This window comes from Nannospalax galili, unplaced genomic scaffold, assembly GCF_000622305.1.
Source record: "Nannospalax galili isolate Female #2095 unplaced genomic scaffold, S.galili_v1.0 scaffold589, whole genome shotgun sequence".
In the NCBI taxonomy this organism is placed as follows: Eukaryota; Metazoa; Chordata; class Mammalia; order Rodentia; family Spalacidae; genus Nannospalax; species Nannospalax galili.
This window is the reverse complement of record NW_008360324.1, coordinates 4,214,025-4,228,311: the sequence shown is the minus strand read 5'-3', so window position 1 is coordinate 4,228,311 and position 14,287 is coordinate 4,214,025. Positions and strand designations below refer to the sequence as shown.

At 45.5% G+C, this 14,287-nt stretch overlaps 1 protein-coding gene across 1 annotated transcript in view; it reads left to right on the top strand.

Moving 5' to 3' along the window:
• Galnt8 (polypeptide N-acetylgalactosaminyltransferase 8) overlaps positions 1-13,286 on the top strand; it is a 43,304-nt gene extending 30,018 nt beyond the window's left edge. The window contains 6 exon segments of the mRNA XM_008825512.1: positions 2,758-2,943; positions 5,008-5,145; positions 5,598-5,693; positions 7,166-7,333; positions 12,078-12,084; positions 13,153-13,286. Coding sequence (XP_008823734.1) covers positions 2,758-2,943; positions 5,008-5,145; positions 5,598-5,693; positions 7,166-7,333; positions 12,078-12,084; positions 13,153-13,286 — 729 coding nt within the window.
• The last annotated feature ends 1,001 nt before the right edge of the window (positions 13,287-14,287 follow it).

Here is a 14,287-nt window from a genome sequence, read left to right as displayed (position 1 = left end):
ACCAAACCAAACCATAAATAAATAAATAAATAAATAAATAAATAAATAAATTGGTACAACAAAAATCGAAAACGATTCAGTAAGACCAGTAACATTTATTTCATAATAATCTTGATTTTTAATTTGAATTCAAAGGGTCTTGTGCCAACAGTCAGATTTTCTGCCTAAATTTATATGCATTAAGAAGTTTCATCAACTGAAAAAATAGAAATAAAAGTTGAATTTGCTTTTTTGTTTGCTTGTTTTTAAACAGGGTCTTGTTTTATAACCCAAGCTGACCTTGAATTCGTCTACGTGGATTTCTTTTTTGTTTTAGTTTCTTTAAGATAGGATCTCCCTGTAGCCCCAGCTGGCCTGGAACTTGCTATGTAGACCAGGCTGGCCTAGATCTCATAGAGATCCACCTGCCTCTGCCTCCCAAGTGCTGGGATTAAAGGCATGTGCTACCACACCAGGCACTCACAATCACTTTTAATTCTATCTCCAGGGAATCTGATGCCCACTCTGGCCTCTCTGGGTACCTGTACTCATGTGTACCTATCCCCATACATATACATACAAACACACACATAATTCAAAAATAAAATAAATCTTAAAATACATAATTTTATGATCAAATATTATCACATATATTCTGATGAGCGAGTTGGTGCCCCATCAAGATGGTAAGGAAGAATATTTAATCAGATCACAAGTTGTGGAAGCTTTGCTGAAGAATTACCCAAGGTAGTTATCTACTATTGTGTAACAATATTATTAAAACCTAGTATGTTACAAAAAGATGCATTCTTTTAAATTTTTTTTTCCAATACAGGGGATTGAACCTAGGGCCTCACACGTGCTAGGCAAGCACACTACCACTGAACTCTATCACCTGCGACAGAGGACGCTGTTGTATCCCCTGGAACTGGAGTTACAGACAGTTGTTAGCTGCCATGTGGGTGCTGGGATTCGAACCTGAGTCTTCTGCGAGTGTTCTTAACCACTGAGCCAACTCTCCAGCCCCTCTTTTTACTTTTTATCTTGAGATGCAATGTCACTAAGGTTGGCCTTGAACTTACTCTGGAGCTCAGGCAAGCTTTGAATTTGTGATCTCCCTCAGGCTCCACATTAACTGGCACGACAGGCCTGAGTCACCAAGGCCTGGAACGACCTTCCCTTTCCCTTCCTTTCCCTTCATTTCCCTTTCTCTTTTTCCCCACCCCCATGCCCCAAGACAGGGTCTCATTATGTCACTTTGACCAATCTGGAACTTGTTGTGTGGGCCAGATTGTTCTTGAACTTTCAGCAATCCTCCTGCCTCTGCCTCTTGAGTGCTGAGATTACAGATGTGCATCATCATGCCTAGCAAGATGCATTTAGTAATTCACAGTATCTGTGCTCGGCTGGGTCCCCTGCCAGGCTGAAAATCAAGATATCAATCACAATTGGGGTCTCATCGAGGCTGGAATGGGGAAGGATCTGCTTTTGGATCTGCGTTCAGGTTCATAGAATATGTTGACAGCATGCGGTTCTTTAAAGTTTCACAGACTGAGGGAATATTCCATTCTGTTGCTGGTCGTTGGCTAGAAACCACTCTTAGTTTCTGGCTGTGTGTCCCTCCCTATGTGGTAGCTTATATCATAGTGGCTTGCTTCTTCAAAGCCAACAAGAGAGAATGTCTCCTAGAAAGATGGATGTTACCATTTTCTGTCACGACCACATGTACATAATCAAGTACATCTTGTGGCCTTTGTCATAATCAATTGGTTGGAAGAAGGTAGCAAGTCCATATTCAAGGGAGAAGGATTAGGTGTGGGCCCCAGAAAGAGGCCACTAGATCTGCACACCGCACTGCTCTGTATCTGGCACGCTGATAGAAGAGGGTCATGGGAAGTTGTCTATTGACTGTGGCTCAGGGCGTGATGTCTCTCAGGTCTTGGGCCAAGGAAAGAGAGGCAGCCCTTTCATTGGGCTTTTAGGAGAAGTTCCTGAAGGACGTAAGATAATGGGGCTATTTAATACCAGAAGAGAAGTTAATGGACTCAGATGATTTAGGTAAGAAGTTTGGGCAGTGATCCAGAGGAGAGAGTCGGAAGACTAAACTTACAGTGTTTGAAAAATAGTTTCCAAAGGGGCTTGAAAGATGACTCAGTGGTTAAGAGCACTGACTGTTCTTGCAGGGGACCCAGGTTTGGTTCCCAGCACCCACATGGTGGCTAACAAGTGTCCATAACTCCAGTTCCAGGGGCTCAGATGTGCTCTTCTGACCTCCATGGGCATTGCACAACATGGGTTACATACATGAAGGCAATGCAGTCGTACACATAAAATAAAAGTAATAAATAAAAAAAATTTTTGGTCTTTTTAAGACAGGGTCTCCCTGTAGCCCCAGCTGTCCTGGAACTCACTATGTAGACCAGGCTGGCCTTGAACTCACAGCGATCTGCCTGCCTCTGCCTACCGAGTGCTGGGATTAAAGGTGCCACCACGCCCGGCATAAATAAAATATTAAAAAAAAAGAAAAATAGTTTCCAAGCCAGCTTGTTATATAACTGAGGACAACCTTGAATTTCTGATCCTCATGCCCATAATCCCAGCACTCAGGAGTCTGAGGCAGGAGGACTGTCATGAGACTGGTTAGGGATAAATTGTGAGCTTAACTTGAGCTACAGGGTGAGACTCAAAGGGGGCAGGGGCTCCCAAATGGAGTATCCTTGTCAATTCATTGGCTGTAAGCCCCTGCTAAGGAAGGATGGTGGCAATGTCCTCCTGCAGGTGTGGCAGTGCGGAGGGAAGATCGAGGTCTTGCCCTGCTCCCAGGCGGCTCACATGGCGAGGCATCACAAGGCCTATGCCTTGGATCTCAACAGTTTCTTGAGGCGCAATGCTTTGTGGGCGGCTGTAATCTGGATGGGCGAACACAAGTACATGGTCTACTTAGCCTGGAACATTTCTCTCCAGGTTGGTCATGGACTGAATAGAAGGGGAAATGCAGGACGAGGAAGTAATGGTAATGGTGGGGAATGATGAAGTCAGCACAAACACGCCATCCCAGCCTTAAGAAATGAGTGTAGTCTTGAGTGTGATAGTGGTTAACATCTGTATATAACACTATGTCCAGATACTGTTTTATCTGTTCATACACACACACACACACACACACACACACATATATACACACACACACATATATATATATGCTTTTTTTAATTTTTGAGACGGGGTCTTGCACCATATCTTTCTGGCCTGAAATGTACAGCAGTCCTGCCTCAGTCAGCCTACTGGCTTATATACAAATTCTTTAACCATCACAGCACACCTACAGGGTATGTTTTATAGGGGAAGAAGCCAGGCAGAAAGAGCGTTGAAAGGTTAACAGATATTGAAGGTAACACATGGGCAGGTAGTGAGGAGCAGAGATGAGACTCAACCAAGCAAGTCCGACTTCCAGATTCCATGTTCCTTATCTTATACCAGGAGAAGGGTTCAGCAGTAGGTCTCTCCACATCCCTCTATCTCCACCCCTCTCCAGGGTCTCATGTAAATCAGGATGACCTCCAACCTACTATAAAGCTGAGGATGACTTTGAATTTCGGATCCTCCTGTCTCTACTTCCCAAGTGCTAGGACTATAAGCATGTGCCACCACACTCAGTTTTATGTAGTGCTGTAGACTGACCTTGAGGCTTCATGTATGCTAGGCTAACACTCTGTCAACTGAGCTACACTCCCAGTCCCAGGCGTTTGCTCTTTTAAGAGGGCATAAATATGGCAGGTGGCATATAGGTATGAGAGGATTCACATAAATGGGCGTAACTTGGGCAAAGCCCAGTTTTCCACTGCTGTCTGAGGCTGGTGTGCTATGCTGTCTCCTCTTCCTGTTCCTGCTTCTGGCCCAAGTTTGTGGAGCCAGGTTTAGCATGCAGAGACCAATCACCTTGTTGGCACCTTCTGCCCCTTCTATCACAGCGGATGTTAAAGAAGGCTCCAGAAAGCTGGGAGTCTGAACAAAGGGAGGCCCTGGAACTGATCTAGGTGGAAAAGCCTAGAAATGAGGTAGGGTCAGGAACCAGGTTTATCAGAGGGAGAACTTGGTCAGGAGAATGTAAAAATGTGCAGAAATACCTGAGTCTTCTTTAGGATTCAGTCATGAAGGTCCTTCGTAAGGTGCTGTCAATCTCCTGAAATAGGCTCACTGTTGGGATAGGTGGGGATTCTTGTGGCCAACATAGCAGGCTTGGTGGGCAAACACGTGCCCTTCAGGGCATCCTTAGCTTACTGTCTCTACAGCATCATGTCAGGACTGCCAAGCCTCAGAGGAACTCCCTAAAACAACAAATTAAGTATGATTAGAAGTGAATCTTAAAGGAATACTCTGGAAAGATGGTAGATACATGCATGGTTTCTCCATTTCCTTCTCGACTTGGCCCTCTTGGTTTTCCCTCACTTTGATTCTTTACAAATTTCACCTTTAAAATGCTTCTTTTAGGGACTGGAGAGATGGCTCAGCAATTAAGAACACTGGCTACTCTTGCAGAGGACATAGGTTCGATTTCCAGTACCCACACGGCAGCTAACAACCACCTGTAACTCCAGTTCCAGGGGATCTTACGCTCTCTTCTGACCTCTGTGGGCATTGCACGACATGGATACACTTACATATATGCAGGCAATATACTCAAACACATTAAAAAAATGTTTCCCTTAAACTCCAAAACTTGATGCTGGGAGTTTTATTAAAGTCCTTTCTGGCCATTGTAGGAGTATTTTATGCCTTCTTGAAGCCAGTAGCTCTCAGACATGAGAGTGAGGAGAAATTGGCTTGAGTGGCTCCATGCAGGCTTTGTGAACATCTGAAGCTGTCCAAAGCTCCTCAAGGCTTTTCTATTTCCCTGGAAGTAAAAAGCATCAAGGTCATTTCCAGGCTACCTGGAAACAGTTCCCTCATATGTGGTCCATACCAACTGATGGAGTCAAGGGTGTTTCATGGTCTAATGAACAGATATTCTCAGTATTTTCTTTCTAGAACTCTGGAATAGACTATGGAAACATTTCTTCCAGAAAGGCACTCTGGGAGAAACTGAAATGTAAAACCTTTGATTGGTACCTGAAAAATGTCTACCCAGAGCTGAAGCCAAACCCGAACATTGTGGCCTGCGGAAGAGTATGTATTGGAAAACTACAGTTCAGATTTCAAGGGTTTCATTGTAGACAGAGCTAGAAACCCAGGTTATATGATTGCCCAGTCATGGGGGTGGGGGGTAAGTGGGGGAGGGCATGGGGAATGGGAGGGTGGGATATGTTCCCCAAATCCACCCTGCCTGAGATCCCCTCCCACTCCTACTCTACCTTTAGCTCTTGCACCTGAGAGGTTTTGTTTCTTTTTCTCATTCACCCTGGGTTCTTTTTCTTCCTTACCTCCGAACCCTTTGCAAACTGCAGCCCTTGCTCGACCCTTATCCATTCTTTGACCTGAAACTTGCAGGATCAGATCATCCCCTGCTGGTTGTGTTTTCTGACATCCTTGGTATAACAACAAGAAAACGCAGGACCCGAGGGTGGGAGTCTTCTTTTTCTGCTTTCTTCCAACAGCATGGTTGTGTTTTCTCCTTTCAGATGAGAAATTCATTGAACGAAAACATTTGCCTGGAGAGAGAATTAGGTTCCGGCAACATTCTCATTATGGATCTTTGCCATGAATTAAATTCACAGGTATCGTTCTCAGGCATCCTTGCCCAAAAGGATGGGTCTGCACTGGCTCTGACCCTGAGAACCTGTGCCAGATTAAGACTTGGTGTTAGAGGATGGGGAAGACAGGAGCTGAGAATTCTGGGTAATTATGTGCTGTTTGCTTGAAAAGTCACAGTACAGCCGGGTGTGGTGGTGCACGCCTTTAATCCTAGCACTTGGGAGGCAGAGGCAGGCAGATCTTTGTGAGTTCGAGGCCAGCCTGGTCTACATAGTGAGTTCCAGGACAGCTGGGGCTACAGGGAGACCCTGTCTCAAAAAAGACAAAAAAAAAGTCACAGTACAATAATGACAGAGACCCACGAGGGAGGGAGGTCAGGCAGAAAAGCTCTGTTGTATGACATTCAACCTGCAGGTGATATGTTTACTGGCAGACACCTCCAATCTATTCCTGCCCTGTCCTCCCGTGTCTGAGAGTGGACAAGTGAACCCACCTAGGCCCCTGCAGAGAAAGAGGCAGAGCTTAGAGAAGCGAGATGGAAAGTCACTGAATGGGATAGAAGGGATGTGGTACCAAGTACGTGTGGATGATATTGAACTCCTTGTCCTCCTGCTTCTTTCCACCTTCCAAGTGCTGGGATTCCAGGCATGTGTCAGCATGCCTGGCTCACGCAGTGCTGGGGATCAAACCCAGGGCTTCCTACATGTTGGGCAAGTGCTCCACCAACTGAGCTATGTCGACAGCTATTTTTTTACTTTGTGCATTGTCCTTCCAGCAAACTTTTCAAGGGTAGAAGTGTTGTCCACAGAACAGTTGAAAACATGAGTCACAGAGACAACCTGCACACCCACTGAAGGACAGTGTCAGGCTGGGAATCTGAAGGAAGCGTTCTTCACTATGATCAGTGTAGCTTGGGCTTACACCGATGGCATCTTAACCTCAATTGAGCGATTTCTTTATTCATACAAGCCATGGTTCTTTGGGAACTGGTGTCAGCCCACTATTAGTAACTGTGACAGAATACCTGAGACCAACAAATTAAGGGAGAAAAGATTTATTTTGGCTCAAAGTTCAGAAGTTTCAATCTTGATGGCAGGATCCATTCATTGTCATGGGCCTGTTGTGAGGCAGAGATGCCTCCAAGTAGCCTCCACCTCCCAACAATGCCATCACATTATGAATCAACCAATAGAATGAATCCACTGATGAATCAATGATTGGATCCACCAGCTGATCACCAACAACTCAACACATGAGCATTTTGAGAGCTACATTATACAGAGTCTTTGTAGGAAAGGAAGCAGGCTAAGTGCCCTTTCCTGTGCCCGGCCTTCTCTGTGGAATGGACTGGGGCTGGTGGGAAAGGCAGTGAGATCCTTATATCCCAGGATAATCCATGCTTTCCATGGGTCTAGGCCACCCACCTTCACGTCCTCTGCATGGCTGAGGCCTCCCTGCTGACTGGGCTCACCAGGGGTCCCTTGCTCTCTCACAGAATGTATACTACCTCTGCACTGGGGAGCTGTTCGTGGGACCACTGGTTGCAGAAGCAGGTGCTGATGACTTCTACCTGGTGGACTCTGGCAAGGGGGTGAAACCAAGATTGGAGCCATGTTCCTCATCAATGAATGGTAGACTACATATATATTGGGATTTTCAGCCAGTGAGTTACATGGATTTGAAAGGATAGATCTAGCCAAATACAGCAGGAGAGGTTCAGGAGTGGCTTCATTCGAGAATATTTTAGGAAAATTAGCTTCTGTGGCAGCATATAGGGAGAAATTGCAAATTTGGAACTGGATTTGAAGCCCAGTCTCCTGAACACTGAAGGACAGTTAAGTGGGAAAGATAGAGCCAGGTGTGGTACCGCACGCCTTTAATCCCAGCACTCAGGAGGCAGAAGCAAATGGATCTCTAGGAGATCGAGGTCAGCTAGGGCTACAGGGAGATCCTGTTTTAAAAAGATTGAAAAAGCCGGGCGTGGTGGCACAGGCCTTTAATCCCAGTGCTTGGGAGGCAGAGGCAGGCAGATATCTGTGAGTTCAAGACCAGCCTGGTCTACATAGGGAGTTCCAGGCCAGCTGGGGCTACAGGGAGACCCTGTCTCAAAAAGACCAAAAAAAGAAAAAAAAAATGGGAAAGATACTTGAGATTACTTGGGCTCAAATCCTAGTCTAGTCACTTTTATAAGGTTCCTGATCCTCTCTGTAGCTAGGTTTCCTCACCTATAAAATGAAGATAATAAATATCTACTTTATGGGTTTATAGGGAAGGTTAAACAAGTAGCACATGACAAGCATTTGGGACAGTGCCTGGCACACAGAAGTGTTCAATGAATATGACCCATTGCATTTAGTTCCACTATTAATAAAAGAGAGTGGGGACTATAAGGCAGAAACCTGAAGGAGGCTAATGTGAAAACCCTGCCTTTGGCAGACTGTGGTGGAGCGCATAGGAGGCTGAAGCAGGAGCTCGAGGCCTACTTGGTCTATGTAGTGTGTTCCAAGCTAGCCAAGGGCTACACAGTGAAACCTTGTTTCAAAAAAAAAACAATCAAAGCTCTGACTTTAACTTCAATATCAAATGACTGGGAACAAGGTAGAGAGAATTTGTGAGAAGTCACATTGACAGTGACTCGAGGGGCCTCATTGACCACAGTTTATGCATGAACTTTCCTCATGTCTACTCTGCTCCAAAGGCTTATGTGTTCTTAGGTCATTTTGGTAGGATTGTGATGTTCTGAGGGGGAGAAGCCATCTGTCTGTGATTGTGCCTCTAAACATCTGGATACTGTATTAGGCTCAGGAACCACATTTTGAAAAAGACAATTAGCCTTTGTTTTTTTTTTTAGGCAGGGTCTTATTCTGTAGCCTAGGCTGGCCTGGAACTCAAGATCCTTCTGCCCCAGCCCCTTGAGATCTAGAGTTAAATTCATGAGCCACCATGCCCAGTTAGCAAATAGCTTTTTAAAAATTATTTTTTAAACTTTACTTTTATTTACACATGTGTCTATGTGTGTGTGCTTGCACATGTGTACAGGTGTCCTTAGAGGTCAGAAGGGTGTCAGAACTCTGGAACTAGAATTACAGTGGTTGTGTGTTACTGGATGTGGACCCAGCAGTGAACCTAACTTGGGTTCTTTGCAAGAGCAGCAAGTGCTTTTAACCACTGAACCATTTTTCCAGCCCCACAAATAACTTTTTGTTTGTGTTTTTGTTTTGTTTTGTTTTGTTTTGTTTTGTTTGAGAAAGGGTCTCCCTGTTCTATAGCCCCAGCTGGCCTGGAACTGACTTGCTATGTAGACCTGGCTAACCTGGATCTCACGGTTGATCACTGCCTCAGCTTCCTGAATGTTGGGATTGTTGGGATTAAATGCATGTTTCACCATGTCCAGCCCATAAATAACTTTTTTTTTTTTTGGCCTTTTTGAGACAGTATCTCCCTGTAACCCCAACTGGCCTGGAACTTGCAATGAAGATGAAGCTGGCCTTGAACTCCCAGAGATCCACCTGCCTCTGCCTCCCAAGTGCTGGGATTAAAGGCATGTGCCGCCACCCTCAGCCCACAAAAGTGAAGGAGTGTTCTTGAGAGTGCATGAAATTGGGTTGGGGGACAAAGGGGAGGGTGCAGATAGGGGAGGGTGCAGATAGGGGAGGGTGCAGGTAGGGGAGGGCGTTCTAAATATGATCAAAATATATTGTATGGAATTTGCAAAAATCCAACTAAAATGAAAAAAACAAAAACAAAAACAACCCAAAACTTCACATGGTGGGGGGTGGGGGGTGGCTTACTACCAGCCCAGCAGCTTTAGATGTCTAGCAAGAACAGGCTGCCTCACACTGTCAAGACTTCTTTGATCACCGGTAGTCACCAAGAAGAGCATCTGGCAGGCCTAGTGTGCAACTGTGTTTTAAAATCCTTACTGAACTTGTCACTTTATGTACAAACCTAACAAGGTGGAACTGATACTTTTATAGCTTAATAGATTCAATTTCCTTATAGCTTAATAGATTAAATTTCCTTAATCACTGAAGACTCTATTCACAAATAATTCTCAGTATTTGACTTAAAAAGTCAGTCTCTTTAAGTGTTCCAAAGTATTTGTTCACGAAGTACAATCACAATATGAAATCACGAATTTAATTACTCAATTACAGATTTTTTTGTGGTCTTTTTGAGACAGGGTCTCCCTGTAGCCCCAGCTGTCCTGGAACTCACTATGTAGACCAAGCTGGCCTTGAACTCACAAAGACCCGCCTGCTTCTGCCTCCCAAGTGCTGGGACTAAAGGCGTGCACTGCCACGCCCGGCTCAATTACAGATTTTAAAATCCATATCACAAGGTTAATTTGTAAGATGCTGACTTTTCTTAAACATAGCAAATTTGTCCTGATAGCAAATAGAGAATCTTTAGGGAATAGTGTGTTTGGTTCCCTTCGTGCCTATGTTTTATGGTAAGTCTCCCAGGAATTAAGGCTATTACCTGTCCTAAAGACATAATTATGTATCCCAAACATTTGGAAAGTTGTCTTCCCAAGAGAATTTTGAAAGAGGACTGTATTAGCTACTTTTCTCATTATTGTGGCAAAATACCTGACAAACGAAACTTAAGGAAGCAAGGGTGTTTGGGGGCTCACGGTTTGAGGGGCCACAGCCTACCATGGCCAGGAAGGTCTGGTGACAGGGGGATGCAAAGATGAAGACTGCTTTCTTCCCCTTTCCCTGTTATTCATTCTGAGACCCCAGCCCATGGGATTGTGTCATCCAAATGTAAGATGGGGTTTTCTTTCTCAGTTAAACCTCCCTGGAAATACCCAGGAGTGTGTTTCCTGGGCAATTCCAAATCCCGTCAGGTCAGCGATGGAGATGAACCATTGCAATCTTCTCAGTTATAGAGGTTGATGAAAGAATAGAGATTTTTAGCTGAATGTGAGATCCCGCCTACAGAACAGCAGGATACTCTGGCTGCTCCTCTGAGGCCCAGGCCAGGTCTGTTTTTATGAGTCCTATGACGAACACTCCCAAAGTTAAAGAAGGGTGTGGCTGGGCAGCTTCTGGTGTAGTGCCTACTGGTAAGTTCATTTGAGTCAATTCTCTCTCTCTAATCCCTCCTATCCATTTTAGGTTTGAGGAACAGAAGCTTTTCAGATATGAAAATGATATTTGATTCGATTCTGGGCCTCTTTTATGCTCTATTTATTTTCTAAGCCCAACTTACCAATTATTCCACTGAAAATTTTCGAAAGAACTGAGAGGCAGCTGTGACTAGATAGTCTCTGCTTACCGCTACTCTCGTGATTCTGAGTCTTGAGTCATTCAGAGGAGGCTGTGACCTCTGAGGAGTTGAAGGAAGCCAGTGAGTGATTGAGAAGGGACCTTGCCAGGAGAGGAGGGGTCTTGAGACACATGGACCTCCATGTGCCAAGTCTGGCATTTAGAGTAAGGCTTGGAGGGTGAATGAAGGGGATGATGGTAGCAAAGACCTACAGGGCCTCTGGAGGTGGGCGGAGGAGGGGGAGCAGCCATGGGGAAGCATGTGGAAAACAGACGTGCATTAGGAAAGATTTGATCTCCAATAGCGGCAAAGATTTTTCTCATTCTTGGGTTGAATACTATGTAGTTATCCAAGTGATGATTTGAAAAAGCGTTTTTATAAAAGGAAAAAACACACAATTCAATGTTAAGCCTAAAGAGCAAGATCATTGTGGGATGTGATAGCACACACCTGGAATCCCTGCCCTTGGTGTGATGCCTCACGCCTATAATCCTAGCACTTGAGAGTTGGAAGTGAGGGACTTGGAAGTTCCAGGCGTTGCTGGAAGTGGTAAGGGTGTGGGATGTGTAAACAGTGTCCACTCCCTCCTCCCTTGGTCTCAACCACAAATGGAGGTACAATTCCACCAAAATTCACTCTGGGAAACCAATGCCTTTATTGGGCTGGTTTACAGAGCAACAGGTGAGGGTTGACTTAGAGGAGTGTGGGTGCTCCCCCCACCTACGGCCGCACTGAAGTCTTCACCTAAGCATATAGCAGCACAAAATGGCGAGACTTTCTCCTAGTTTTCCTCAGTCTGTGTCCTCTAGTCCTACTCCCAGGCCCCAAGCAAATCAGTGCAATTGGAGTCTAATTGCTAATCATGGATTGGGTGGTGTGGCTGGATTCTCAGGTAAGGGTCCCTGTGACTCGACCTGTCCCTCCTTTCACCTGTCCCTCCTTCCATGGGAGGTGGGTAGCTGTAAAGAGTCAGCAAGCCCAGCTTTGATGAACTTAGGCAAGAAGGAAGAGTTGAGTTCAAGACGATGGTGTCCATCCATCTGTCAGAGGACAGTCCTATACAACATCAGGATGGAATGATTTGGGGCACATGTGTTGTGGGGCAGTTTGTGATGGGAAGGGGTGGGAGGCAGGGAGGTGGTGGTAGAGAGGAAGCAGAGCTCTGCTTGATGATGGTTCCCTGGGCCAGGGTTGCTGGCCAGACCTTATGGTAGTGTTTAGATCAGTGATGGTGAGGACAGGAAAGGACTGGTCCAGGCACCAGCTGGCTAAATGCTGGGACTGATTGGTGCCAGGTGTGAGAGAGGAGGGGCAGAGAGGGCCAGGAGCGAATACAGGACCCAGAGAGCTGGGAGTCTGCACAGTCTGCAAGGTCACCAATTGCTGAACTGTGGTGATAAGAAGATAGGAACTGAGAGGGGTCAGAGGGAATGTGTGGGAGCAAAGAGGATTGGCCTTCCCCCTCTTCCAGAGAGAAGGGGCAGACACAAAGGTGGGCTTGGTGTCAGGCACAGGATAGTGGAGGAAAAGTAACTGCAATTTCAACCTTCCCATTAGCACTAAACCCATTTTAGAGATGTGGTAATTGAAAGAAGGAGAGGATATGAGGTCCTGTGGTGTGTATATGGGAATTGAGGACTCTACACACATTCTCCTGCAGCAATGTCCAATGAGCCATGGAAAGACGAGAAAGCTGCCCTGAGGTGGGGGGGGTAGTGATCACAGATTTCCGTGTGTCTTCTGTTCTACACAGAGGGGTCTTATTAAAGGGCAAAAAAGGAAGGGTGGCCCTGAAATGTTATGTGGACTCTGGTAGAGAAGTTCAAAGACAGGTAACAAAGGGTGGTCCCCAGCACTGCAGGATGCAGCCATGCCATGGGGTGAGTGTTGAACTGCTGTTGCACTTGCCTAGTTCGCATATACAGTTGGACAAAGAGCCCTGGGTGGGAAGTGTGTGTGTGTGTGTGTGTGTGTGTGTGTGTGCTTGCGCGTGCGTGCGTGCGTGCATGCATGCGTGCGTGTGTGTGTGTGTGTGTGTGTGTGTGTGTGTAATTCTAGACTTTCTCTTTCTCCTTGGGTGACTTGATGAGGGTTCAAAAACCTTTCAGCCTGGATCTGATCACCCAGAGGAGTCAGGGGTTATGCTGCCCAGGAGGAGCATCTTAACTGAGCATCTTAACTCTGTCTTTCCTCCCATCCAGGAAAGAGCTGTTATAAATAAGGACACCAAACGATGTCTGGAGAGCAGGAAGGACCACTCAGGGACCTACAAGCCTGTGTTGCAGATCTGTACCAAGCAAGTGTGGAAAATACAGCACACGATTGGAAACCAGGGCCACTAATCACCACCAGGGAGCCCCAGGGCGCTTGGATTTGGAGTGCCACCTCTTGCAGCTGGAATGGCTTCTAACCCCCCAGTGCTGCTCAAAGTGATGGTCTCTCTCTCTCTCTCTCTCTCTCTCTCTCTCTCTCTCTCTCTCTCTCTGACTCTCTCTCTCTCTCCTTTCTCTGTGTATGTGCTGCGACTTCAAAGATTTGGGCAAGTGTCTGAGTGTCTCTGCTGGGGGGAACAGCAGACGCCTCACCCCCAGCTTGCTTTCTGAAATCGTGATATGCATCAAGCACCATTCTGGGAAACTCCTCGAAATAGCTGACATCATCTGGCTGCACTTCAAGGAGACAGCAAGGATGGAAGTTTATCTTTGATTTCCACCAACGCTGTTTAGTCTTTATTCCCAACAGCTACTATCAGCGCTTGTCCCACACCTCCTCCCTGCTGATGTGCTCCAGAATGTCGTGGGTTGATCCACGTGAGAGGCTTGGGTCCTCCTCATCCCCGCTACTCAGGTGGCCTCAATTCCCTTTCCATGTGGACTCTCCTGAAAGATACAGCAAATTGACATGTGACTTTCCCAAATCCCTTCACTGTGTCTCCATAGCAGGTGCTTTTGGATGGCCACCCTCTCCCATGCCAAAAGCTCGAAGAGGCAGAGCAGAGGAGTTCCTTGTCTGTCAAACTCTATAAAAGTCAATTAGAAAGTCTGGTTGGGTCTGGCTCTTTCTCAAAGTAGCTTCTACCAGTCCATGACTTGGTCTTACCCATTTTCTCTAATTGCAATTTTTGTTTGGTTTTGTTGTACACTTAATAAGTAAATAAATAAATGCAATTAATCAATCAATTATTTTCTTTTATTGCGATTTCTTGGTTTTTTGTTCTGTATACTCAATAAGTAAATAAATGAATGCAACTAGTCAAAAAAGAATATTACTAAAGATATTAGTATGAAAATTTTCAGAAACAAAGACTAAGCAAATTTATAGCTTTCAGTGTCTACCTGGAAAA